General features: G+C 44.8%; 4 protein-coding genes across 6 annotated transcripts; 2 read left to right on the forward strand and 2 right to left on the reverse strand.

The window, feature by feature from the left end:
- Positions 1-302: 302 nt before the first annotated feature.
- On the reverse strand, positions 303-9,710 carry LOC112884382. The gene is made up of 6 exons (XM_025949760.1): positions 9,426-9,710; positions 7,539-7,624; positions 5,221-7,173; positions 4,924-5,133; positions 4,721-4,845; positions 303-1,620 (listed from the first exon to the last, which is right to left on the reverse strand). The coding sequence occupies exons 1-6, from the start codon at positions 9,426-9,428 to the stop codon at positions 680-682; spliced, it is 3,318 nt and encodes a 1,105-aa protein (XP_025805545.1). The 5' UTR covers positions 9,429-9,710; the 3' UTR covers positions 303-679.
- Positions 9,711-12,112: 2,402 nt separating this feature from the next.
- On the reverse strand, positions 12,113-15,455 carry LOC112884385 (calcineurin B-like protein 6). Of its 2 annotated transcripts, none has more exons than XM_025949763.1 (9): positions 15,128-15,455; positions 14,875-15,040; positions 14,683-14,765; positions 14,511-14,570; positions 13,928-14,036; positions 13,288-13,340; positions 12,838-12,918; positions 12,629-12,741; positions 12,113-12,411 (listed from the first exon to the last, which is right to left on the reverse strand). In XM_025949763.1, the coding sequence occupies exons 2-9, from the start codon at positions 14,987-14,989 to the stop codon at positions 12,354-12,356; spliced, it is 672 nt and encodes a 223-aa protein (XP_025805548.1). In that variant the 5' UTR covers positions 14,990-15,040; positions 15,128-15,455; the 3' UTR covers positions 12,113-12,353. The 2 variants fall into 2 exon arrangements, with proteins under 2 accessions (XP_025805548.1, XP_025805547.1); XM_025949762.1 differs by having other exon boundaries at positions 15,116-15,454.
- A 1,215-nt stretch (positions 15,456-16,670) lies between these two features.
- Positions 16,671-20,192, forward strand: LOC112884383 (transcription factor VIP1-like). Its single transcript, XM_025949761.1, has 4 exons — positions 16,671-17,313; positions 17,597-17,729; positions 19,355-19,439; positions 19,646-20,192. The coding sequence occupies exons 1-4, from the start codon at positions 16,808-16,810 to the stop codon at positions 19,915-19,917; spliced, it is 996 nt and encodes a 331-aa protein (XP_025805546.1). The 5' UTR covers positions 16,671-16,807; the 3' UTR covers positions 19,918-20,192.
- A 2,308-nt stretch (positions 20,193-22,500) lies between these two features.
- LOC112887538 (nodulation-signaling pathway 2 protein-like) lies at positions 22,501-26,345 on the forward strand. 2 transcript variants are annotated; one of them, XM_025953726.1, is made up of 4 exons: positions 22,501-23,107; positions 23,569-23,696; positions 24,555-24,654; positions 24,757-26,345. In XM_025953726.1, exons 3-4 carry the CDS (start codon positions 24,634-24,636, stop codon positions 26,254-26,256), a joined length of 1,521 nt encoding a protein of 506 aa, XP_025809511.1. In that variant the 5' UTR covers positions 22,501-23,107; positions 23,569-23,696; positions 24,555-24,633; the 3' UTR covers positions 26,257-26,345. The 2 variants fall into 2 exon arrangements, with proteins under 2 accessions (XP_025809511.1, XP_025809510.1); XM_025953725.1 differs by having other exon boundaries at positions 24,555-26,345.
- Positions 26,346-27,026: the final 681 nt, after the last annotated feature.

Below are 27,026 nucleotides of genomic sequence, written 5' to 3' on the forward strand. Positions count from 1 at the left end.
ATTCCAAGAAAAGCAGGAGGAGAGCTGCTGTGAAGATTGAATTTGGCTGTAGCTTTTAGGACAGCCAACCCCTTTGGGGCCTTTAGCTTTTGGAGGGCAAAAACCACAGCCAAAAGCTAAATCAAACAGACCCAAAGTCACACGCTCACATACGTAATCGAGTTGTTCTGGAAAGAAACATATATGTTGCCGTGGTGGTGATGGCAAAGGGCCGGGTTGCTCCTGTGTTACTCACGACTATCAGCGAAGCCATGCCAGCAACAACTTTAACTTGTCAAGTTCTGAGCAAACACATCTACCTCTTGATACAAATTTACAAACCTTAACTCTGCACCCTGTCATCCAAAACGGCCAGACAACAAACAGAATTGACCTAATACAGGCTCTGAATGCAAATACACCAATGAACGCACTTTGCCAACAACATTATGGTTAGCTCTTCAGTGCTACCCCTACTGTCTGGGATCCACATCACCAAAAAAAACCAACTCATCACAAGGAAGCCCCCTGCACTGCTTTACAAAACTTACAGGCGCTGGCAGTAACCTAAGGAAGCAACAACCATTGGGAGACAACGAGACACAATACCACATTATGATTCTGAACAAAATCATTATGATTCTGAACAAAATCGAGCTCGTCCAGCGAGTCCTGTACAGAAGAAACTCCGCAGTGAGCTTCAGAGCAGCGGTGGCAAGGAGGGCGCTTGCGGCTGCTTGCCAAGGTACAGGTCGAGGTCCACTTCCGTGCTAACTTCCACCCTGGGAGCCCATCCAATATGTTCCTGTCGCACCGGGAACAGATCCAGGCAGGCTTCAGAATCTGCACCGGGCTCACTGTGTCCCATGGATACGAAGTCGAAGGCCTGAGGGGGATCACACAGCAGATCTGGACGCTCGATGTCAGGGTTCATTTCAGAAGATATAGCTCCAGTGCTGTGGCCTGTGATGGAATCAGTAGTCGCAATCTCTGGCACTGGGAACAACAGTTCACCTTCATTGACCATCTCCTGGATTAGTTGCTGAGATCTTGGTGTCTGGGCATTGACAAATCCAAACAGCTTTCGTGTCGACGGTTCTGAGCCTGAGTGGGGTTGTCCATGACCGTGCTCAACAGGTTTGATCAGTTTGGTACTGGCTGTAGCAGGTCCAGAGTTACTTGATTGTTCAGTAATACTTGAGGCATTACGCTCAGGCAAAGAGGTGAAGTCTTCTTGCTGGTCCAAGTCTCCAAGCGCATCCAATTCACTATCATTTCTTGGCTCCACAGAGCAGTCTGATCGAACTTTTGCAGATTCCGTCTTAGCAGAGGACCAACTCCTGCCAGGTGAGTTAGTGCCTTCTCTTGTGGTAGCTTCCACAGCCTCCTTTTTTGCCTCATGGTCGCACTCCACCAGCAGCTGATTCTCAATATGCACAACATGCTTCACAGCAAAAGTTTCTTGGTTTGATGACTCATAAAATGCTTCATCCCGCTGGTCCAAAAGATATTGTTCTTGTTGTTGCCCTTGCTCTACGGCATGTTTCACTGAACCATCTTGCTCTTTGACAAGGACAGTTTCATCAGCCATATCTTTCCTTCGCCTAAACACTCCCCACAGGTAGTGATTCCCCTGGAAAACTAAAGTTCAAGACAATTTGATCAGTAACTGGAAAAGTGGGCAAAATATTGTGATACAATATAATACAAGGCTATACAATAGCAATACTTTTTCTAAAACATGCAAGAGCTGTGTATCATTCATTATATAAGGGGAAAAAAGAGATGTGACGCCAAGTCCCACCCTCTGAACAACTCTTAGAATGTTGTTATAAAAAAAACTCTTAGAACATACGCTCGATACCGAAAAAAAAGAAGCAACCAAAAAGACAACAGATCCTACACTATCAACAACAACAACAACAACAACTTAGCCTTTTGTCCCAAGCAAGTTGGGGTAGGCTAGAGATGAAACCCACAGAAAATAAGAATAAGAAACACAAAAAGAGCACAAGCCAAAGGAAGAGTTGGGGTTAAACAAAAAGTAACAAAGATCTTGGTTCAGGTACGTTAATTGCAAATCTCCAAACGCTCCTATCCATAGCTAATTCCTTAGCGATATTCCACTCCTTAAGGTCTCTCTTAACCGTCTCGTCCCAAGTTAGTCTAGGTCTACCTCTACTTCTCCTTACATTATCGCCCCGCTTTAAAACTCCACTACGCACCGGCGCCTCGGGAGACCTCCGTTGTACATGTCCAAACCATCTCAACCGATGTTGAATCAACTTCTCCTCGATAGGTGCCACCCCAATCCTATCTCGAATCTCTTCGTTCCGGACTCTATCCCTTCTTGTATGCCCGCAGAACCAACGCAGCATACGCATCTCTGCTACACTCAGCTGCTGGACATGTCGCCTTTTTGTAGGCCAACATTCAGCACCGTATAGCATCGCCGAGCGAATCTCCGTCCTATAGAACTTACCTTTTAGCCTCTGTGGCACCTTCTTGTCACAGAGGACGCCAGAAGCCTGCCGCCACTTCAACCAACCGGCTGAAATTCTATGCCTAACATCTTCATCAATGTCTCCATCTTTCTGAAGCATTGATCCTAGATACCGAAAAGTATCCTTCTTGGCCACCACTTGACCTTCGAGGCTAACGTCCCCATTCTCATGCCTAGTCGGGCTAAAGTTGCACATCATATACTCGGTCTTGGTCCTATTCAGTCTGAACCCCCTCGACTCTAACGTGTGTCTCCACAGCTCCAACTTCATATTAACCCCTGCCCTACTCTCGTCAACTAGCACCACATCATTAGCAAAGAGCATACACCAAGGGATATCACCCTGTATGTCCCTTGTGACCTCATCCATCACCAAAGCAAATAGATAAGGGCTCAATGCTGACCCCTGATGTAGTCCTATTTTAATTGGAAAGTCACTGGTATCGCCATCACATGTTCGAACACAAGTCATCGCATCCTTGTACATATCCTTGATGAGGGTAATATACTTAGTTGGGACTTTGTGTTTTTTCAAGGCCCACCACATGACGTCTCTCGGTACTTTGTCATACGCCTTCTCTCGGTACTTTGTCTACGCATCCTTCTTCTCCTTAATAGCCCTTTGCACCTCGTCATTCCACCACCAAGTCTCTTTCACTTCCTGCTTACCTCCCCTACTCACACCAAACACTTCTGAGGCCACCTTCCGAACACATGTCGCCATCTTTAGCCACATATCATCTACATCTGCTCCTTCTTCCCAAGGCCCCTCGCCTAGCATCCTCTCTTTAAACGTTTGTGCCTCTTCCCCTCTAAGCTTCCACCACTTCATTCTCGCAATCTTGGCACGTTTGTCCCGGTGGACACGTACCCGAAAACGAAAATCCGCCACCACAAGCTTGTGTTGGGGGACAACACACTCCCCAGATATCACCTTACAATCTAAGCATGCACGTCTATCCTCTCTCCTAGCAAGTATAAAGTCGATTTGGCTCGAGTATTGTCCACTATGGAAAGTCACTAGATGGGACTCCCTCTTTCTAAAGAGGGTATTCGCTAACAGCAGGTCGTAGGCCACCGCAAAATTCAAAACATCCTCCCCCCCCCCTCGTTCCTACTACCATACCCGAAACCCCCGTGTACTCGCTCATATCCTACATTAGTCGCTCCCACTTAGCCATTGAGGTCTCCTCCTACGAAGAGCTTCTCACTGATAGGCACGGTACTAACCATGCTATCAAGGTCTTCCCAAAACTGACTCTTGGAGCTCTCACTAAGACCTACCTGAGAGGCATAGGCACTAATCACATTCAGAACCAAATCTCCAATGACCAACCGCACTAGGATAATCCGGTCGCCTTGCCTCCTAACATCTACAACTCCATCCTTAAGGCTCTTATCGATCAAGATGCCTACACCATTCCTACCCGAAGTTGTCCCCGTGTACCAGAGCTTGAAGCCAGAACCCTCCACCTCCTTCGCCTTTTGGCCCTTCCATTTAGTCTCCTGCACGCATAGAATATTTACACGCCTCCTAATTGCTACATCGACTAGTTCTCTTAACTTACCTGTTAGAGACCCTACGTTCCAACTATCTAGACGAATCCTAGTTGGCTCGGCTAGCTTCCTTACCCTTCGCACCCGTCGAGAGAAATGCGAAGACCCTTGCTCATTTTTCACTACACCCGAGCGCAGATGTAGCGCGCCACAGATGCTGCGACGACCCGACCCTTGCTCACTTATCATCGTACCCGGATCACGATACGACGCGCCCCTGAGGTTATGACGACCCGGCCCTTGCCCATTTAACACCACACCCAGGTTCCGATGTAGCGCGTCGCTAAGAGGGTTACGCCCCAACGAATTTCTTATGAGTTTCATTTCCATTAGAGTGGCTGATTTTTTTTACGCTGGTTCGCCAGACCTAACACAACCCTCCACATTTTCTCATCGCGGGCTTGGGACCGGCAAAGGCAGTGTTACAGATCCTACACTATCCTGCCAGCAAATTCTGGAGGTCCCTAGCTCCAGCAGCGCACCAGAGAGGCCACTCTTCTCCCACTGCCCGCATAAACAAATATCAAAAGCAACACTGGTTCACATGGAAAAATTTTAAAGTAGAAATATCATAACAGCTGGACATAATCTGTTTCCGCATCCTAAATAGGTGCATGCATTGTCCGGAACACAGAGGAATCAGGCAAAAAGAAAAAAGAAATTATCCAATTGGAAACTTACAGTGGTATTGTTCCGGCAATAAAGAAGAGGGGAAGATTAGTAGCTCCGCGATACCAACTGTAACTTTTAAGGCACCATCACTATTGATCAAGTTGTTAACTAGTCTGTTTGACACTTCATTTTGCCTGGGATACGATGAGAATATGAGTAAATCGAATCACATCAAGCAGGAGAAAAGCAAGCAATAAGAGACACAAACACACCTCAAACTATGTGGGAAGAAAAACAACCCGATGTTGTCATCAGTAGGTCCAAAAGACTTCCACCTCTTTGGCCAGGCTTGTGACCGGGGGAGCTTGTTTAATTCAACTACTGGTTGTAACGATGTTGATAAATCCCTAACTCTCTGACATGCTTTCGTGGACAAGTGGGCATCCAACATAAGCACTTCAGTGTCTATCTTAAAGACTCCACTGTTGACAAAAAGATAGAATACATCACCATTTTATACAAAAAGAATTTGCTTTGATTCAAAGATAGAAAAATATCATCAAACGTACCTCCAAACAGGCTCATCAAGGGCTTGCGAGTAAATGTAATATTGTTGATCGTCAGATTCTGAATGAGATGGCCTGCATTGTTGGGAATGATCTGTTGCAACTGAAGTTTGTGGCACCATCTTTGCACCATCATTTAGAGACCGATTCGTAGCCTCATTCAGAGCACACTCAGAATTTGCAGAACATAAAATATCCTCTTCATCTTCATTTTGAGCTATGTATCTTCTCCTTCTCTTCACAGGCCTACCATTCATGAGATTTTGATCATTTAATTCACCAGTCTGTACAGCCTCTTCCACACAATATTCAGTGTTTACCCTATGCTTTGTCATTGGTTCATCACACTTAGGAGGATGAGGATCGGCATTTTCCTTCCGCACATCTTCAGCCTTCTTTTCTTCAACTTCATCGTCATCATTGAGAATGAGTCGCCGTCGCTTTCTTGGTTTGACCTTGCCAAAGTTTTCAAGAGTATCAGAAATCTCTACTTCTGTACCACTAGCCTTAATAACAATTGCTTCTGAGGAGATCTCTAAGGATGAACATGAATTATCCTTATCTAATAGCTTTGATGGTCCACTGTGGTTTTTCATCAGATTATCACTTTCAATGCGCATAGATGGCAGACAGTTGTTTTCCTTTGGCAACACACCCATATTTGATAAATCTGACATGGCTTTGCCTAAACTGTCATTTTGTGGAGTGAAAGGCTGTGGTCCATTGGCAGCTATGCTTTTCTTCTGCAACTCATTGCTAGCCTCATGATCAAGCTGGGGTCTGATCTGTTTATTCTCTCTTTCTAACATGAAGTCATCTAGGACATTGATATTATTATCACCATGTGGGTCAAGTTTGTCCTTGTTCCTTGCACAATACTTGTTTTGATGTGCACCTACCACAGTTCTATGATCTTTTTCGGACTTATCTTTCATATTTTTGCAGATAACTGGAGCGTGTTGATTTGTTTGTTTGTCATGATCAGTGTGTTTGGGAGATAAGATTGTGCCACTGTTATCTTTCAACCCTGATACCTGGTTTACAGCTGCTTTGCCAACAGAAAACGAAAATTTTCTTTCGAGATCACTCTGACCAGTTCGGTTGAGCTCAGGTGCTGACCCAGGATTCAGATTTTGGTTTGCCTTGAACGAATCATGTTGCTGGTTCGGATAACGATGAGTAAAATGGACATCACCTCTTGATTTGTTCTGAGACGAAGCAATAGTGAATTCCCCTCGTCTATCCCCAACTTGATGGGTCACCAAGGGTTCATCTGATGGTTTATTCCCTGCCTTCGAATTAACTTCATGAGTAACAAAGCATTCATTCATATTAGAAGGCTCTGATTCATTAGAATTATCCAATGTTGAAGCAAGAATTTTCATTTCCTTCATGCATTTTGATCTGTCATCATGTGGCTTTAGGTGATTGATTTGTTTTAATCCTGGTGTCAAATGATTTGAACCAGCATCATTGTTCAACTTCAAAGTTTGAACAGAGTTTTCATTGGCAACCTGCCGATTCCCATCCTTGTTCTCAGCTGTTTCTGCCCCGATGCTCTTGCAAGAATGTGATGCCTTCCCACTGGTGCAGGCAATACTTGCATCCCTGCATCCTCTTCTATTGATGCTCATGCCTCTCGTATTTGATTTCTTTCTAATGCACTTCTGGCGCAAAGAATTCATCTTGGAAGAATTGATTTTCTTCAGATATGTACTTTTAGCTGTGTAGGACTTACTTTTTCGTTGTCCCCATGAACCAAAAACTCTGGCTGACTCCACTCTATTGATAATTGGTTGCTGTGATGTAGAGCCAAAGTGGGTGTGATTTGACGACCTTTCACTTGACACCTTCCCTAGAGACCTGCTGTAAGAACCTTCACTATGCCTTTGATGGCATTCATTGCACAACCAATCTACTAATGATGCATCATATAGAACTTTGTCCAAACAGTATCTGCATCAATGATGAATTGTAATAAGAAAAAGGCAGGGCATTACTTTTCTTAAATCTAAAAAAGGAAAACTGAGTAGTACCAACATAACTAAACGACAGAAAAAACACATTTGATGTGATCTATGATGTGATCTATGATAAAACTTTCATAAGAGATCAAGAGAACAAATATATCGTGGGCTGTATACCCTTAATAAGTGAAACATAAAAATTGGATTCAACAACATAGATTCAAAGGTGCAGCAAAAGTTTTAATAGACCATGTGACAATTGCATATACTTAAAGAAGGATGGACCAGGTTATTATCTGTTCCCATTCTTGCATTTATTACAAGAAAGCATCCTTATGGTGAAAAGAAACATACTGGTGCGTGCAAGCTCCCTTGCAGTCAGTGCAACACAAAAGAAGATGTTTGAAACCAATATCTCCACACACTTCACACACATTGTTCTGCATAAATGTGAAAGTGGTTAGTTATATAAACTATCAACTGTAGAAGTACTGCATGATAACATGATAAAACTGCCTGATGATATTCGCATATTATCTAGTACGATATCAAAGTTTGCCCACATTAAATCATTAATAACTACTCAAAATATTAAACTTGCTACAAAATAGTAACAAAAGGTTTAAACATAATTATTTGAGATGCAACGGCTTGAAATATATTTCTTGCGATGCATTCATCATTTCATCTCCTGCCTTGCTACTTGACCTCATGTCCGCTTTTCCTTCACTGCATCGCGCCTAACCCATACATTACAAGAACTGCCATCATCCTTGACATTGCCAAATCGAAATTCGAAATGCCTGCTGTACTGTGCACCAACACATGATTATCTGCCTAAAAAAGGTGCTGTTTGTTACTGGTTACGTGATCATTCCACCACTGTATCACTACCTCATGACATTAATAACTGACAAACAAATACTTCAAAATTTGTCATTTTTGGTTCTCCCTAAAAAAGTTTGGTTATAAGCTCCAATTCTGTAAGCTGATGGATTATATCATGCCCTATTTAGAAACATACTTTAAGAGCCTTTGAGATTTATTTCATGCATTTTGGTTTACTAGGGTTAAACCAATGTTCGATACCCGACCTAAAAAAGAATCATGAAAAATTGGATGTATTTTTGTAATGGGTTACTACGTCAGGTCAAACCCCACAAAATTTAAAACTAAAACACAAGTCGTACAAGGAAAAACAAAAAAGATAAATTTCAGAGAGTGAACTAGCCCAATTTGACACTTTCCAAAATTCCAACCTAAAACCGCTTCATGGAATTCCATTTTTTTTAGAGAACGCGCCTGAACGCATGCTTCACTAAGAGGAAATTCATGGAATTCCATTGCAAGTCAGATTCAAAGCTGACACCCTAAAGAAACAAACATTCACGTTTTGTCCACCATTACTTTTGCCATAAGTTTGTAGCTATGCTGTTTTGTAATTCATTTCTTACCATGAGCTATATGCATAAATTAGACCATGTTTTGTTGGTTGCCAACCTAGGTACAAACGAGTGAGGTTGAGAGAGTTACTCCTCCTGCTGTAACTGTAACACCTTCATGCTCTATTAGCCCAATGGTCTATCTGTAGGCTGGTGCCATGGGGGACAGGAGACATGGATACTCTGCTACTCATGGATCAAATCTCAGTGCCCACTCTAGTGCATCGACGAGAAGTGAGTGTCATGCTCAGTGAGGCCACGCGTCACGCATGCGCTGTAATCTAAAAGGCCAAAGGTTGTCATTGGTAGGTAATCAACAAGCCCGATGCGGCTACGCCGAATCCGTGGCAGCTTGTGCAGCATTAGATACAGAAGCCATTGAGCAGTCCCCACTTCAGACTGATCTGGATTTAGATTCTACGCAAAGAAACCAGCTTAAGCTGTGGTCCTCAATCAGCCCGAGCAAGAGAATTCTGCCCGAGCAGTTGAAAAGGGTTGAACTTCCAGAGACGAATTTTTTATCCGGACTGATGAATATCAGAGTACGAAATCAAACGATTAGGACACTACAATAAATGCAGTTCGCATCAGTAATGCCCCAACCTTGGTGCACAGTGGGGGGCATCCAGATCAAGGTCGGGGCCAAGATCAAATGCTCCCTCCTGTCCACGCGCAATCGGTCGCCAAGAACTCATCTTTCTTGGCGCATTGCCTACCGAATCGATTCAGTCCACACTTCTTCCGCGAAGAACCAATAAAAACACGGAAGAAACCGCGGGAGAAGATATGGGACACATACCATTTTAGCCTAGCCAAGTTTGTCTCCAAGAACCGCCCAGCCTCAGGAACTCAGACTGATGCAAATCTTCCAAGAAGAAGAATCCGACACACACCCAGGAACCCGAGGCATAAAACCCTCTTCTTCCGAAACCTCCAAGTATGGATTTTGAAGGCGCCAACAAAGCCCTCTTCTCCCCCAAGATGGCGAGAAACAAATGGGAGGATGAAGCGGGTGATGGCCGAGAGAACGGGAAGCAGACGAACCGATGGGAGAGGAGGGGAAGCCAGGAAGGTAATGATGGCGTTCCTCCCCCTGGAATGGCGGGGATTAGCGAAGGAAGGCGGCGAAGAGAGAGGAGGGTGGGACCGTGCGGTTTGGGTTGTGGTCCTGTGGACGGTGTGATCAGCGTTGGGTTACCGCATTTGGCCGATGTGGGGGCCAGCCACGACCCCATCTGGTTTAATGGGGAGGACCGGAGGATTTGGCCGAACGTCCGCGATTGGATTTGGGTTCTCTCATCAACTCTCGAGATCGAAGCTTGGTACAATCTCAGATTGAACGTACCAACCTCGTAACAAACGATCGCGTCTCCTACGCATGTTATATAGAAATTAAATGGAAGAAGCTCTTTTTGAACCATATCGAGCCTAGTATTTGAAGTTTGGTGGATAGTGAGTATAGGCTCCACCAAAAATATACTGATTTTTGGGTAGGGTTAAGCTCCATGAACCCAGGCGGCCAAACCAAACATTTGGATTAGATAAATGAGTTTGTACATTTGAACTCAGATTTATCCCAACTCTAAAATCTCTAAGAAACCGAATCTGACACACACAAGAGCCAAGGTACAAAACAGAAAACACTCTTCTCCCAAACGACCAAACCTTCAAGACCAATTTTTAAAGGCACCTTGCATCATTGGATCTTGCTTTCAACGGTGACGAGGGTGTGATTGGATTTCTACATTTGGCCGAGGAGGATGCCGCAATCCTAGGCAGTACGCAGGACGCAGCTATGAAATCATTGAGAGACACTATGGTTTCATACATGCACACATTCATGTCTCCTAAACACAACAGAAATTGAATAAAAGGTACTTAACTTAGTGCACATCAAAATAGCGCCACCTCACACACATAAACACGTATTATTTTGAGACGCATTTACACAAGCAATCATGATTTTCACTAATGCACTAATGCATACGTACACAAAATACTCTAAAATGGATGCATGCCAATACCGAGCCAAGATTCAGAATCTGATGGAGAGCAAGTACGCGCTCTGCGCTAGAACCATAATTTTACATTCTAGCGGAAGTACGTTCTTAGATCATCTTTGGCTGCTTTGGGAATGATTAAGCTCGGGAACCCCACCATCCCGATTAGGCAAATGCCGCGACGGAGCGTGGGCTTGTGCCTTTCTAGCAGCATGATGATGAGCGGCCTTGGACCTTTTGACCGATCGGCCTGAGCTTCCTGTAGAGCCCTTTCGCTTTTACGAACTTGTGATTCTTGGAGCTCATCTCCGGCCAAAGCAGCCTGTGGCTTTGTGTTCGTGCGTGTGACCTGACCTGATCTCTGCTGCTATCCCATCCGTTCATCGCGCCCCTGTGACCATCATCAAAGGATTCTCTTGTTCCTTGCGTGACAGCGTTCCTGTCCCTTGAGACGTACGTATTCCTGTTCAATTTCCTATAAGTCCATCTCTGTCTGTCTAGGTTGCTTTCTACTAGTTTTTTTTGGCAGAATAATCGCATGGATTTGATCTTTTTGCGACTGCCTAAGGCTGTTCTCATTGAGCTTTTGGGCAGAACGGTCGCACTCGCACATGGACTTCAGCTTTTTGTAACTGCCTGCGGACCGCAGTGGCTTGCTCAATTGGTACAGGCTACAAGCACTCTTGGGAAGTGATTGTCGGTCCAAAAACTGAAGGTATCTTGGTACTCCTGCATCTCATCACTACGTATTAATTATTAAATTACTCCCTTTATTTTTATTTATATGTCATATTATATTTGTCCTAAGCCAAATTTGATCAACTTTGACTGAATTTATCAAAAAAATAATAACATTTACAATACTAAATTTATTTCATTAAATTCAACATAAAGCATTGCATATATTGGATAGTATAGTTGTCGTATTTTTCTATAAATTTGATCAAAATTAGCTACCTTTAACTTAGAATACCTAAATAAAAGTGGAAAGAGTACCTCGTGGGGGGTGGTTACTGTACGGTAGGTAGACCGTGCCGACGCCGTGTTGGTGCCATCCTGAAGATAGAGATAGGGCGGTAGGCAATGACGATGAAACTGAGGGCATGTTTGGTTCGCTGCCTTAGTTGCCACACCTAAGGTTAGGCAGGTTTAACCGAGTTAGGCGTGCGTTTGGTTTCTATCCATATTTATGGCAAGATTTTTTTTCTACTGTGTAGATTCCACTCGTCAATGACTTGTAAAAGTGAGGTAAGATTCCCTTAAGCATGCCAAGGTGTGGCGCAGAATTTCAGCGCCTAACCTTAGCCAGGTGTGGCAGAAAATATGTGGCAATTTTTAGCACTTTAAGCATACAACCATGAATTTTTCGTACCGATGCATTTGTGGCCACGGACGCAGACGCAGATCCGAAGTCCGAACAAACAGTTGATCCAGGAAATAATCACATACTACCCATTTCTCATTTTCTGACATTTTCATGCCAGCAGGTGCAACTTGTTAATTAAACAATATATTTGAAGAACATATTATAAACACATGACAAGAGATTGTTCATACTGAAATCTTGGGTAGAATATACTCAACAATACTATACAAAAGAAAGAACCCTCGGAAGGGCATTGCCACCACACAAAATTTACATTTCAAGGAAATAATAGCACACAAGTGCCCCCTCGCAGAATCTGTTCTGTTGGTGCCCCAGAGGCTTGAATGGTGTCTTCGGGATCTCATGCATCCTCTACTTGAGAGTTGAATACAAAACTTGGAAATGTCGTTGTAATATCCCTGTTCAAAACTTAATCAATAATAAGAATGATATATTTCGACAAACTCTATTAGTTGATCTAACATGCAAGGATTAAGTTAAAACAGCAAAAAACAGGGATAAAATGCAACATCATTTTCATGCTGAGCTTCAAATATATCCCTAGGAACCCAAGTAGAAATTCAGGGAGTAAACTCAAATTGTCAAGAAAAGGGCAAACTCATCAAGAGTACTGACCGGAGATATGGGAGAGTCATATTTTTCAACAAAGATGGATGCCTCAAGACAAGGTTCCGCCATTCCTCCTTGTCAATTTTCCCATCATGTTTCGTATCTGCTTCCTCAAATGTCTAGTAATATAAAAAATGAGGATTTGCTGAGTAAGCAACTAAGCATAAATTCAATAGACATATACCCTATACAGAAAAACATGTACTCAGACATGCCTTGTCAATAATGCCTTCAATAATATCATCTGAAAGATTCATTCCTGATTCAGCAAGTGTTGCAACCACCATTTGCTTGACCTGACAATCAAGAAGGTGCAACACAACATTTTCAGTGTTGCTGGCTGCATTTGTTGCCAAATTGGATATGCTTCTTCCAAGCAAATATAAGAACAATCCATAAAAGGAGTAGTGTATGAGGGCCTCCGAGACTCATAATGTTCAACATCATCAATTTTGTTCAGTTCAACTTGAGAAATTACCACTCCAAATTTCAATGACGGTAAATCATATGCTAAAATTGGAACATGACTTGAAAGTATTAATAATGGCACTCACGTACGGGGTATTATAGCACATATTGGGAAAAATACATGCAAACCAATCACATGCACTAATACATATAGCACAGAACAAATTGTTTATTTAGAATAAGCAAACAGAAGGTACCTCCTGCTTTTCAATGAAACCTTGTTGCTTGAGATCATACAGTTTGAAAGCAACTGCAAGTTGATGTGAGACAAGTTCATGAGGATGAATGACTTAGTATGACACAAACATGATTTCTCAAAGTAGAATCAGCTGAATTGGTTAACTATAAAGTCATTCTAAATAGTTCATAACAGAAAAGTTCCAAAACTAAAGATTTCATATATTCTTGGAAACAAAGACGCAGGCCTTGCACTAATATACTCTACAAGCCTCTCCCTACCTACAGAGCCTCAACAGGTAACCAAATCAAAAGAAACTATTCCCAGTTGCAACAAATAGAGTTTAGTGGCAGTCCATTTTGACTTGTGAAGGGGGGATGAATGTCTGTCCAGCTTTTAAAAATGTTCAATCTTTAGTAAAACTGTAGAAAATAACATGCATAGCAGTTCCTGCTACCAATCATGTCCACATACACATGGGATATCCCAATGAATCCAACAGCCAACAGCCTTTCATGGATATGTAGTAAGCAGTAATGACTCAGCATCTTATCTTGAAATATTATCAAGTAGAAAAACTGTAACTTGATACTCGGTCACTTATGTGGCATTATCAAGGATACATAAATGGATAAATAAAGTGAAGCATCAAGGCTTACAATCAATTTTGTCATCAATTGGTGCATTTGGATGGAACACAGAAAGAGCTCGAGCAAATTCCTCAAATTCAAGAATTCCATTATGCTTGGTGTCGAACAAGTCAAATACCTAAGTCAATGAATTGAAAACAGGATACCTTAGTGTTGATTTCAGGTCAACCCAAAAGAAGTGTACATATGCAAGTTTCAGAAATCAAACAAAATTGTAACCCAAAAATAAAAGCAGAGAGTTCACACTTGGGCCTCCATCACGATGATTGCAAGTGGGTGATTACACAAGCAGAGACATTGAAATATACGTTTCCATGCATGAGCACATGATTGAAGGTTGAAAAAGCTCAGGATCCATGCCATCCTATCACTGTTCTAGATAGCTTGCCATAATGCAAATGTTCACAAAACACATGGTGTACCATTGATCCTTTTGTAACACACAAATACAAAAAAATGTGACCCAAATAGCGCAAATGAAACAATAATTGGGAAAGAATAGACTGAACACCATGGTGAACTGAGCAACAGTGAACTTTCATTTCATAACAAGTTTTCACTAACTAGAGGTACAAGGCTCCGGTGTACATACCCGATCAGCAAACATGCTATCCTTTCTGTTTGTCTTAAACAGTGCTAGTTGGAATTCTTCCTGCAGATAAGACAGTCAAAGCCTCAAGCTAGATCAGGCATCATGGTTCAGGTGTAACAAATTACCATTCACTGCCACTTCACACTCAAAGAAATTAGGAGGACTTACAGACCTTATTAATCAAGCCATCATCAACCACGGCACTGCTAATCTTCTTGAACAGCTCGTACAAAGCCTCGATTTCATTTACATTAACTGCAAATACATGATATTCGCTGCTGAATAAAAGACAACAAATATGAAACAAGCATCTGAACATACAGACTGATTCCACAGAAGCAAGCAAGAGTAAAAGAGAACATACAAACTGTCTCCCTGGCCAGACGTTCGGGCTCCTCAAGGCCCTTTGGCCGATTGGGTATGTCAAGATCGCAGCACTTGAGCAGGCCAGCAGCAAGCCGTCGCAGAAAGTCCACCATTTCACACTCTACCAACGGCGATCCAAATCCCCAAATCAACGCGGTTCACAGCTGCAAAAACCAACGAATGGGTCAGGACCCCACGACCACAGTAGTGGAGCAATTACGATGACCGCAGGGGCGGACCCAGTGTAGGACCCCATGACCGCAGTGATCCTGCTCTAGGTCTAGGCGCCGGCGCGCGCCCGCCGGTCCGGCCTCGTCGGCGAGTCGGCTCCGCCCTCCGGCCTTGCGGTTTGGGAATTCGTCGATCCAGGTCCCTGGGAGCCGTGAGGTGGCTGCGGTCTCGGGCTGCCTGGTGCGCGCCGCCGCTAGCTAGGGTTGGCGAGCGCCGAGCGAGGAGAAGGGCTCGCTGGTCAGGCGCGCAGAGAGGACGAGATGGGAGACGCGGCCGATTTCTCGTTCTCTCTCCGTCTCTCGTCGTCGACTCGGAGTCGGACGCAAGCAGGTCGACGGGATGTGTGGATGGGCGAGTTGCTGGGCTGGGAACGGAGTTTGGGCCACCGACGCCTGGGGCCACTGCACAAAAATACTCGTTGGACCATGGGAGGAAGAAAAAGAGGGTGTATAAGAGGCTTTTTGGGCCACATCTAGGACCATGGTTCTAGTGGCCCTAGGCCCATATCAACCGAATCGTTGCGCCTGCACCATGTCTCACAAGCAAATGGTTGTTTTAATATGAGAAGAAATACTATAGGTATATTAATCACGCAAGCTAGAACCATACGATCTCGTGCATGATGCGTCCACGCCATCCCAAAAATAGGGTCTTTTGGATGAAGGCTCGGTGCGATATCAATCTCTTAGTTCCAGATAGATCGAGAGTTCTCGGACAAACCTGGTGATACCTCGCAAGATGTTTGAACTTTGTTAATTACTCGCTCCATTTCAAACGGTAGATTATTTTAATTTTTCTACATTTATAATTTGTATTTAGACATAAGTTACATAATCAAACACAAACGCAAACCCCTTGTAGCCCTATGGTAAGCAGTCTGTTTGTGAGCTTATGAACATCACGACACACCAGATAGCAAGCTTCTCACTCCACCGCCAGCTAGGGCGCTGGCCACTGGGATGCAAGTTCACGCGACCTTCCTTCCAGTTTCCACAGCTCCACCGCCATGGCGTGCCAACTGTGCCGCCGGCGTGGTGCCCGGTCGTCGTCCTCCCCCAGCCCCCACACGCACTTTACAGCAGGGACCCAGGCCCCTACGCGCTGGCCCCCACACTCTCCAAACCGCAAGACCCAACCGCCATCCAACTGACACGACACAGAGGCACCAGGAACCCGCACTGGCATGTGGGACCCACGCGTCATTGGGCCGCTTCGGAAGGCACCGGCAAACAGTCGCCCGGGGGCCCGCGTCTGCTGCAGCACGCTGCTGCCCGATAGGAACAACGCGGCAAGGCATGCTCCCACCGCGGAAATGACGCTTTTAGCCCCCTCGCACCTTTGACTTGCCTAGACCTGGACCACGTACACCGAGTCCATCCCGCAGACTCCACGCGAAGATTCCCACGCTCCCTGTCTCCCTGCACCCTCCCCACCAACGGAGACCCTCCTCCACCGTCCATCCACCTCGAGATCCGTGTCAAGGCCGTGAACCGCGACCACGCGGTGTCCAGCGGCAGCAACCCCGCGTCCTCCGCCCTTCTACTCCTCACACGTACGCCAGCCCACCAACCCGACACACGGCCCTCACGCAGACACACTCTCTCTCCTCGCAGCCCCCACGCGAGACAGGCTACGCGCCGGAACGCCGCCGCCGCGAGGGTGCGAGCTAGCCGAGGACCTCGCCGCCGTCGCCGACTGACATGGACCCGCGCTTTCCGCTGCCGGCCGCGCCGGCGCCGTCCTCGGGCGGCGGCGGCGCACCCCGGGGGCACCACCGGCGCGCCCACTCGGAGACGTTCCTCCGCTTCCCCGATGCGGACCTCCTCCTCGACCCGGACGGCGACTTCTCCTTCTCCGACCTCGACTTCCCCTCGCTCTCCGACGACTCCCCGGCCGTCTCCGACCCCACCCCGCCCCCGGCGCCGCCGCAGGCGGCCCCGGCGCCCGCGCCCCGCCCCCCTGGAGGGTCCCACACGCGGAGCCTCTCTCTCGACGCCGCTTTCTTCGAGGGACTCGCCTTGCAAGGCACGGGAAGTGGAGGAGGAGGTGGGGCTGGGCACAAGAGGAGCGGGTCCATGGATGGGGCCAGCTCGCCGTTCGAGGGCGAGTCGGCACTCTCGAGCGGCCTGCCGGACTACGCCAAGAAGGCCATGCCCGCCGAGAGGATCGCCGAGCTCGCGCTCATCGACCCCAAGCGCGCAAAGAGGTTGGGAAAATTTGGCCTGCTTCCCCCCTTTTTTATCCCCCGTCAATCGATATTTGATGCTTCCCAGATCTGGATGTTGCCTTCTTATCCAATACTGTAATTTAGCATGTATGCACGTTGAGTCCTCAAAGTTTAGTAGCGATTTGCTGCTAGTGTTAGTGTGCTATCTGTTATGGAACCTGAGCTGTCTGCATCATTTTAAGAACAATAATTGCGAGATTTTAGGGTTGGAGATATCATTATCACCAAATTATGTTAAGCTTGTGCTGGTGCTGTTGCGTAGGATTCTGGCGAACAGGCAGTCAGCGGCAAGGTCTAAGGAGAGGAAGATCAAGTATACTAGTGAATTGGAGAGGAAGGTCCAGACTCTGCAGACCGAGGCCACTACGCTGTCAGCGCAGCTCACTCTTCTCCAGGTATAGGGTTATATTTGCCAAAATCAGCTAAACTGGTTGATGAATTGGTATATTGGCTAATAACATGTTTTGTTGTACTTGGGTAATAACATGTTGCTGGTTTCTGTGCAGTAGCTTGGTTCATGTTTGGTGGGACTACAGTTTTTTAATGCTGTGTGGAGTCAAGTACCTGGTTTATGCTATAGGATAATTGCATTTTTAGAATCAAATCCATACACTACTGAATGACTTTTTCATCAAACAATAATTTGGAGTAGCTTTATTGTTGCCACTTTTGTCAGAACCCAGAAGTTTTTAAGGAATTTAGCATGCCATGTAATGTGTACTAGTACTGGATTGGACAGTTGGTATATTTTTGGATAATAACACAGTCTTTCAGTTTGCATACGGAGCTCTTAGCTGCAAAACACTAGGGAGGTGAGAGTTTTCAAACTGAACAATGAACAGCTGTGGATACCTAATTATTAAACATTTCTAAATGATTGCACAAGCCTTTAAGAATGCAAATGCAGTTACATGCTGAAAATTTTAGTTTCTCCATATTGCGAAAAGCTAATGTTTATGTATATACATGTGCACCTAGTATTTAAATGTAACATATTGTTAGGCATTGTTTGTGACAAAGGAATTTTACATGTTTGGGACAGTTCAGTTAGTGGGAATCTGTTCCAAGGATAGATGTGCTGATAGAAAATAAATCGTGACATGAGTATGCACTGAAATTAAATCTGTTTGTGCCTTCATGGTAAGTTAGAAAGACATGGTAAATTGGTTTTCTATTAAGATTCCCATATCTTTTCTGGAATCTATATGGCAAGTTGCACGGTGTTTTAGGGTGGGGGTGCATGGGGGCAGCTTGTGTATATATTGATATTAAATATCTAATCACAGCTTAAACATTTATTTCCTTTACTCAATATTGTTCTGCCTATGGAATTGTAATTGGCATGGGAAAAGGAGTTAGGTGGGATTCAATGTGGCTAGTAGTTTTAGAGGTAAAGAGAATGTTTGGGGCCCGATAGGTCATTACCCACCACAAATGGCCCACAGAAGCTCGATTGCCGATTATGATTTGAATGAAGTGGATAGAATCAGATATATATGGTTTTGCTGAAGATTAAGTGGTCACAGATAGAAAATATTTCGCTGTCAAGAAAAACTTGAGTAGTAACCCACCATTTGGTTAGGCAAGGCCGGCAACCCACAGTCCAGGAGTAACACTATGCTCTAAAGAAAGAAACAAGATGATTGATGATGAGATGGCTGAGTTTAATTCATCTTGGTAATTTGCAATTTCATGTACCACTTAAACTTCTAAACAAAATTTTATTTCTATACTGGTAGGACCTCTGATAATAGATACGTTTTCACAATAACGGAAGTTATCGTGGTTTTATCTTAATAAACTGTGTGAGCTGTACTTAATACTGATTGTTATTAAATACACTGCTACCTTCTGTATGTCAGAGACTATTTGATAGGGAGGTTTAAGCCAGCAGTTTTTTTCCCCTTTCCACCCCTTCTGCGAATATGCTGTTTAACATTTTATGATGCAACAATTTCTTTTGTTCCTCACATATATAATATCCTCATATCTGATGTATTGCGATTTACTTCAAACCCAGAGGGACACAACTGGTTTAACTGCTGAGAACAGAGAGCTCAAACTTCGATTGCAGTCCATGGAAGAGCAAGCTAAACTGCGGGATGGTATGCTCTGATACTCCATTGAAACTATTTCTGACCTCCTTGTTGTAACCATTGCATGTTCTTAAACACAAACTTTCTGTGCTACAAGATCTCTGATTTTACTGACAAATTGATTGATCTGTTAGTAAAACGAGATAGAGCAATTCTAGTGTCTTAGTTATTTAGGGAATCAGCACATTGACATGTTCCATTTTCTACCTCTACAGCTTTGAACGAAGCCCTGAGAGAAGAAGTCCAGCGACTTAAGATAGCTGCAGGGCACGCCGTGAACATAAATGGGAACCCCTTCAATGGTGGACTCCAGCAGCAGATACCATCCTATTTCGTGCAGCAGCAGCAACAGCAGCAGCAGCAGATGTCGTACTTTGGTGGCCACCAGGCTCAGCATCACAATCAAAACCATCATCACCAGAGTCCATCGAATGGGGGCCAGTCGCTGAGTGGTCAGTCCCTAAACGACTCCATGGATTTCATTTGAGGACAATATCAGGGCCAATGTTATCACATACCAACTGCAGTTCAGCATTGTAAAGATAGCTAATGTACAATGTATGCATATGCCTCATTGGTAGGGTAGTTAGCTCTTGTATCATTAATCAGCAAGTAATTCCTGTATGACATAATCTCCTTTTTTTATCTTTGTAATTTTTTTGGTTTCTGGAGTAATGTGCTAGACTGAATTAACTACCCTTAACAGTTTCTGTACATGTTTTCTTACCAGTGGAAGCATTTAGTTATCTGTCAGTTCTGCTCCATTCTGGTTCACTATATTGGGTTTCTAAACACGTTGCTGCTATGAGCATCGGATACAGTTGGTTAGCAAGGCATCAATGTGCATCAGATTGGCGCTAGTATGTCAGATCTTAATCAAATAATAGTGGCAAAATACACGATGCCTGGAATTACCTGCAAAACAGCTTTGTATTGTGATTGGTAAATTATGAACTGGGGCTAGTCCATACAGATTATGTCTCCATTTGAATTACCTTTCAAATTATTGATAACTAGATTTTTTTTTAAAATGAGCATTCTAAATCATCACATAGTTTAAAGCTATATATTAGTTCAAAAGCAAGATAATAGACCTACTTGCATTTGAGATTTACTAGCTCTCCTTGAAGGCTAGAACATGCTTTTTCTGGACCTCACCGGCCAGACAGGCAGGCGGTTGGTCTCTCTCAAGTCATTTGACAAATCAGATTGATGGGGGGGGGGGGGGGGGGCGCGGGGGGTGCGGGCGGGCATCAAATCAGGTGGTGATGCGCCCTTATCATATCTTACCTTTCCTCCCCACTTTTAACCTAATATTAACCATTTATTTGGACAAAAATATCCACTTCGACAAGATTTGGGGATGGCACCTGCGTTTTTTTTTTTATAAAAAAGACCCGGTCGTATGGCCTTTTTTCACAATAAGTGGGGCATGCCCAGAGGGCCAGATTCTAAACACTTGCTTCAGGTAGCATCAATATATGTTTAAGGCTTTTGGTGCATGCATTGCCTAAGTGCTCAGCTTGAGGACTGCACATCAGGCCTTTTTGACGTCTGCTAATTTTGAGTGAGAAGAATCACTGTCAATCTTTGATGGTTTTTGCATAAAGTTTCATAGTAAAAAATTAAGAGGAACGTGTGGAACTCGTTGATTGTTCTAATCTCAGCTAGAAACTAACAAGTCACAACTCTTGTAGCATTCAAGTATAGCGCTAGCACTAACAGCAATTCCTAAACTTTCCCCTGTGTTAGTGTAGGTGATGACACAGTAACCAATATCATAGCTTGATCCGAATTTGCCAAACGTGCACGCGCCTTTAAGGAACAGCGGACTCTCTCCATCAATAATGTACTTTTCACTATGGATGGCACACTCTTAAGTCTTAAGAAGGAAACTCGTTTTTGAAGTCCAGATGAAAAATCAAAAAGCAATATAGGAAACAAAAGGGCATGCTTTCTCTAAGAATACTTTTTGTTGCGTTAGCTGACCAGCATGGGTGCAGTGACCCTCAACAACCTTATGCACTGATGTCCATTTGTAAGCTTGTTAGGTCTACTTGACAGGTGAACATGAAGATAAAAAAAAAATGTTAGGCTGCTCAAAGCCGCAGGATCCAAAGGTCATGTTGTATTTGTGACAAACACGTTCACGACAGCATTTACCTACATTCTTTTACAGCTTCCAAAGCCTTATTTCTGGAACACACAGGCCATTGGATATATTACTTGTTAGGATGGTCAAATTGATCCTGCTTGCTAGCTCACTGAAAAGAATGATCGGCCTTACTAAGGTTATTTCAGCTTATTGGAATTCGTTCTATACCTGCTGTCCAGTCTTCTTGCTTCGTACATTTGTTAGGAATTTGCCTTTTGAATTTGTGTCGGTTTTTTCTTCAATGGTGTTAGCTGCACATTTTGTCAACCATCATATATCGATGGTGATGGCTACTATTTAATGTAGTTTTGCAAGTCCTAAGCTGCACTCTCACCTTGTGTTTTCTTCAGAATGAGCAGGTTTGCTCTGGTTCGATTAAAAAAAAAGAAAAAAGAGAGAGAGGCTATTTCAGCTGCTTGCTGGTTTTTCAACTTGTAGGCTGTATAGTTCATACAAGTGGATAAGGAGAGTTTGGTGCTACTTTTCACTTTCAGAGCTCATTATGCTTCTATTGTTTTCTACGCCAACTTACCTGTTACCCAATAATTTGCATCTTTTAGTGCCTCTTCTTCATATTAGTGATACGGATATCTTACAGTGCCTGATTGGCATGCAGATTGCTGCATTATGCTTCTCTTTGGGGTTCAGGTGTTCTTTTGGGCTTCCTGGTTTTGAGAGATTGACTGCGAGCTGTGGCGCTAACTCAACAAGGAGACAGGCACTAAGCTGTCCAAGGACTCAAAACCAGGTGTGTTGACAGAAGCTCAAGCGAAGGAGATGAGCGCCGTAGCTACTTATTCCTTAGACTCGAGCCTGCCTGGCTATTTCAAATAGAAAACAACAGGTTAGTATGCTGTCACCCTTTTTTTCCTTCTATCGCTACAAGTACAAGGCGCATCCTACCTTTCTCCTCAAGAACTGAACGTTTTCCACTGAAAAAAAAAATTCTGCCATTCACATTTTGACAAGTGCTTGAATAGCCATATCAAGTCATCTTTTTTTCAGTCAGGAATGTCTACTAGATGTCTAGATTCTTCTGATTATTTGATTCTGTGATCATCATGTTGACACCTACCTTGGGAGAACAAAACAACTAAGGTTTGCATGTCCTATAGAATTGTTTCAATCTGCTGATTCCCTGACTTTCAACCAGAATCATTGGTCTGATGGAATCATTGATCCAGTGCTGCATTTGTGATTTGTTCTATTCCCTAATGTAATGCTTCGCTTCTTGCTCTGGTACGATTAGGATGACACCAAGGTCTCCATCGGCCGGCCTTGACTCATTTGATGTACGTCATTGTTGGTAGAGTATTTCATAAGCATGGCAAACATCCAAACCAATACTACGTAGACTATGCGGTCACTTCCTTGTTCGTTTCAAAATAATTTCTATTAAACTCTATATATGATGGCCCCATGAAAGTTTGAGTTGTGGCTATTAGTTTCCTTCATATTTACAGGTCTGCTCACTTGTACCATGGATTTCATCCTGGTTTGCCTCATGGTTGCAATGATCACGGTAGGCTTCTTACCCTCTTCACTCACAAAACGAATTATGAATTCATGTGCGTAGCTTGCAAGCGTTCCAAGCGGCCAAGAATCTTTTGTTGTAAAAGAATAAATACGTCACTTTCCAACTGTGCAAGCTTGTTTTATGATACTTTGATGTCCCCTTTTGTTTTGGTTAATGATGACAAAAATTAATAGTTGCGATAAACAATGCATGGGAGTACTGGCACTGGGCTAATCACAAGATACCCCTTGTTAGCGTGTGGATGGTGACATCTAAGCTTGTCCTCTAATACCATCTAATTTATGTGCCGCTTGGCAAGTGATCAACAAAATTGTCTCCTCTCTTTGTTCCAGTTTACAGTTATTGCTGCTCATAACATTTGTGGTTTTTTACCATCTGAGCTGCTTTATTCAAGATCTTGCTTCGATATACTTCTCACTATCTCAACATTCAATATTATATTGCAGATTTTCAACCCTGTTGTAGCTAACTGTAATTTTAAATTACCAAAGAGAAGAGTCTTAGTACAAGTCGAGATGAAAAACAAGAGGTAGATTGGAACCGAGAATATCTCAGTGGCCCACATTTGTTCTGTGTGAGTCCCCTTTCTGCATCAACTCCACGCCTTCAGACAAGCAGCATTGTTCTCTTCCAGTTACATTCTATTGGCTACCTCTCCTGCATCTCTCTTAAAAATTGATGTGGTGTTAGAATCAATGCTGTACATGCTACATTATGAAACTGCAAAGAGTTTAATATTCATATGCAAACAATAGTACTGTATGGCTGGTAATATACTTGCACATAAAAGAACTAGAGATGGCAGCTGGTCCGTGTCTTAAGCTTATTGGCCAATCTTTATAAGATTGGGCACACAGAGCCGCATGTATTATAAAATTGGGCAGCCACAGATGCATAAGAAAGTAACTGTACTTGGCCCGGTCTTAAGTAAATTTTTCTTAAAGATCTGGTCTTAAGTAAATTTGCTGTCTTTCAACACTAATTCTAGAGCTGACTGAAGAACACAGTATATACTTAGCCACAATAGACCATGAATTACTGTCCTGTGCTCAGAATTATGCCATTGTAAATTAGGAAGTCAAATTAACGCCCCTAAATATCCATTACCCCTCTTTAATTCAACGATAATACTAGTTTTTTTTCAAATGAGTCTGCACCCCTGTACATCTACATGTCATGACACAGGTTCATGGCAAATCTGGGACTAGGAAAATCTGCAACGGCATAGAAGGATTACCTATATCACAATTCTCTCTTATGATTACAACTTGGTTTGCTCTGTGCAATTATCAACATTGCCGCTTGTCATGGATGTTGCAAGATGCATGGAATACATTGTGCCACATGCTGCCATGCTGACACGTAGCTAGAAGCATTCCAGGAATATGCTCTGCCATGCTCTCACTTATTTCTGTCAACTCTGATTGAACAGGAAAATGACACAGTGACACATCATATCCTCTAAAGTTGGTAGAGAACTGTACAAAAATGGTACATCTTCTGCTAGATCAATGCCCAATCGAGGCTCCGAGGTAAGACAATTTAGCTTACATAATCCATGAAGGTCCACATATAAAATTCCATCCTCTTAAGAAATGGTCCTAACCCTCTCGCCTCCTCATTGTGTACATAAGCTGTATGAAACCACAGGTTCCAGCAGGCAGTTCGTTCTCTCTGAGGACATCATCCAGATGGAAACCATGTCATATCCTTGCTCCCCTCTCATCCCCTTCCCCACACAGCATGAAGAGAGCAGCTATCTCCTGTGGTCTCCTCAAGTAGTGATCCCCCTTGAGAATGGCAACATGTGCAACGGCGATGCCGATCCTTCCCCTGATCAGCAGCAGCAAGATCATGAGTTCATGGACATCATGATCCAAGAAGCCAATCGCTTGCTGCTTCAAGATGATCTCTCCAATGGTGATCCATTATTGAGCGGTTTTGATCAGAGGCTGGAAGGGCAAGAAAATGGCAGCCTGTTGGCAGTCCAAGAAGAGTTCATGGAGGAGAGCAGTTTAAGCGACCTCCTCGTCGCCGGCGCCAGGGCGGTTGAGGCCCAGGACTCGATCAGCGCCTCGGCCATCTTGTCGAGGCTCGACGACCTCATCCCCGGTGTGCCTTGCAGAAGCTGTCACCATGCAGCGGCCAGCTCATCTGACCATCTGGCCTGCTACTTCGCCAGAGGTCTGCGGTCCCGGATCTCCGGCGCGCGCGCCGAATGCCATCTGGCTGCTGCACCAGCACCGGAGAACCGGATGCCGGCGTACAGGATGCTGCAAGAGCTGTCGCCATTCATCAAGTTCGCGCACTTCACCGGCAACCAGGCCATCCTGGAAGCCACCGCGGACGACACGGGCGTCCACGTCGTCGACCTCAACGTCGGCGAGGGCGTCCAATGGGCGTCACTCATGTCAGACCTCGCCCGCCATGGTGGCAAGCCGTTCCACCTCACGGCCGTAGTCACGACCGACGACGACGCGGACTCCGCCGCCGCCGGCTCGCACCCCGCGGCCGCACGGTGGCTCTCGGAGTTCGCGGGGTCGCTGAACCTCCCCTTCCGGTACAGCTCCCTCCACCTGCGCAGCGAGGAGGACCTGCGTGGCTTCACCACGAGCGGCGACGGCGGCGGCTCAGTGATCGTCTCATGCGACACGACGGATAAATCTTACAGCTCCCTGATCAGGTTGCAGATGCAGCTTCTCGGCAGTGTCAAGATCCTCCGGCCCAAGCTGGTGATCCTAATCGAACAAGAGCCGTTCAGGATCGACCGCAGTCTCGCTCCATTCGCGGAGTTCTTCTGCGAAGTGCTGCGGCACTTCGCCGCCACGCTGGAGTCCTTGGAGAGCTGCTTCCGCGACGGCGGCTACGGCGCGTGCCTGGGGCCCGTGGAGAAGGAGACGCTGGGCCCAACGATAGAGGACGCCGTGAGGCAGTATGAGCCTCTGGCAGGTGGGGCCGGTGCCGAGCTGGAGGGTTTCAGGGCTCGTGAGCTCAGCAGCTTCAACGTGGCTCAGGGCAAGATGCTGGCTGGGCTCTTCAGCAGAGGGTTCGGGGTTGTCCAGGAGGAGGGCAGGCTTGCATTGTGCTGGAACTCTAGGCCCTTGACCTCAGTTTCTGTTTGGAGTCCCGTGTGAATGAACACAAAAGATAGGAGTCGTGGTCAGTGGTCACTTGGTCAGCGTGTACTTTGTTCTTGGATTGCAGTTTTGTTATAAAATTTTTTGCGTGGCTACATCACATGTAGGATTTTTACAGAAGACGATAATGGCGTCAGCACCAACTCAGGTGTCTACGCTCTACCTAATCATCTGCACTGGTCTCCTAATCGACTCCATTACTCATCTGCACCAAGCAACCGAATTAGTTTAGTGGAGGATGAATAGAGGCGAAGGCGACGTCAGCGGCCGAAGGTGCCTGGCGCATCGATCGGCGGCATGGTCGCCACCGGCCATAGGCGATGGATGCCGACGGTGGTGGCAAGATCGCAAGACAGAAGAGTATCATCTCCCGAATTGAACTATTGGAGCAATGACCGGGTACCCAAAAATTTGGTCGCGGAGGCTAGAAGAAACACTTGAGTAAAACAGCAGTGAGACTTTGTTTTCCTATCCATGACTGGGCATCCGTTGTAACTTTCCTCAGGCGTCAGTTTCACCAGAGAAAGTTTCATGCATGGATGCATAGACTCGATCAACCTGCAGCCGGCCGGCTGGTTACGTGCATGAGGTAAGATGATTTTACCGCCGCATGCCCGCATCAGATCTTGGTGTTTGTCTTCCTCTGATTTGAGCCACGTGTCGGGCTGCCAGGCCCCGGTTGACGCAGAAGTTTCTTGAAGCCAGGCTATGGTTTTTCAGGTGATTCCAATACGATTTGGAGCTCTTGTTTTTGGCCCCTTTGAAGG

The sequence above is a fragment of the Panicum hallii genome, chromosome 3 (genome assembly GCF_002211085.1).
Source record: "Panicum hallii strain FIL2 chromosome 3, PHallii_v3.1, whole genome shotgun sequence".
Taxonomy (NCBI): Eukaryota; Viridiplantae; Streptophyta; class Magnoliopsida; order Poales; family Poaceae; genus Panicum; species Panicum hallii.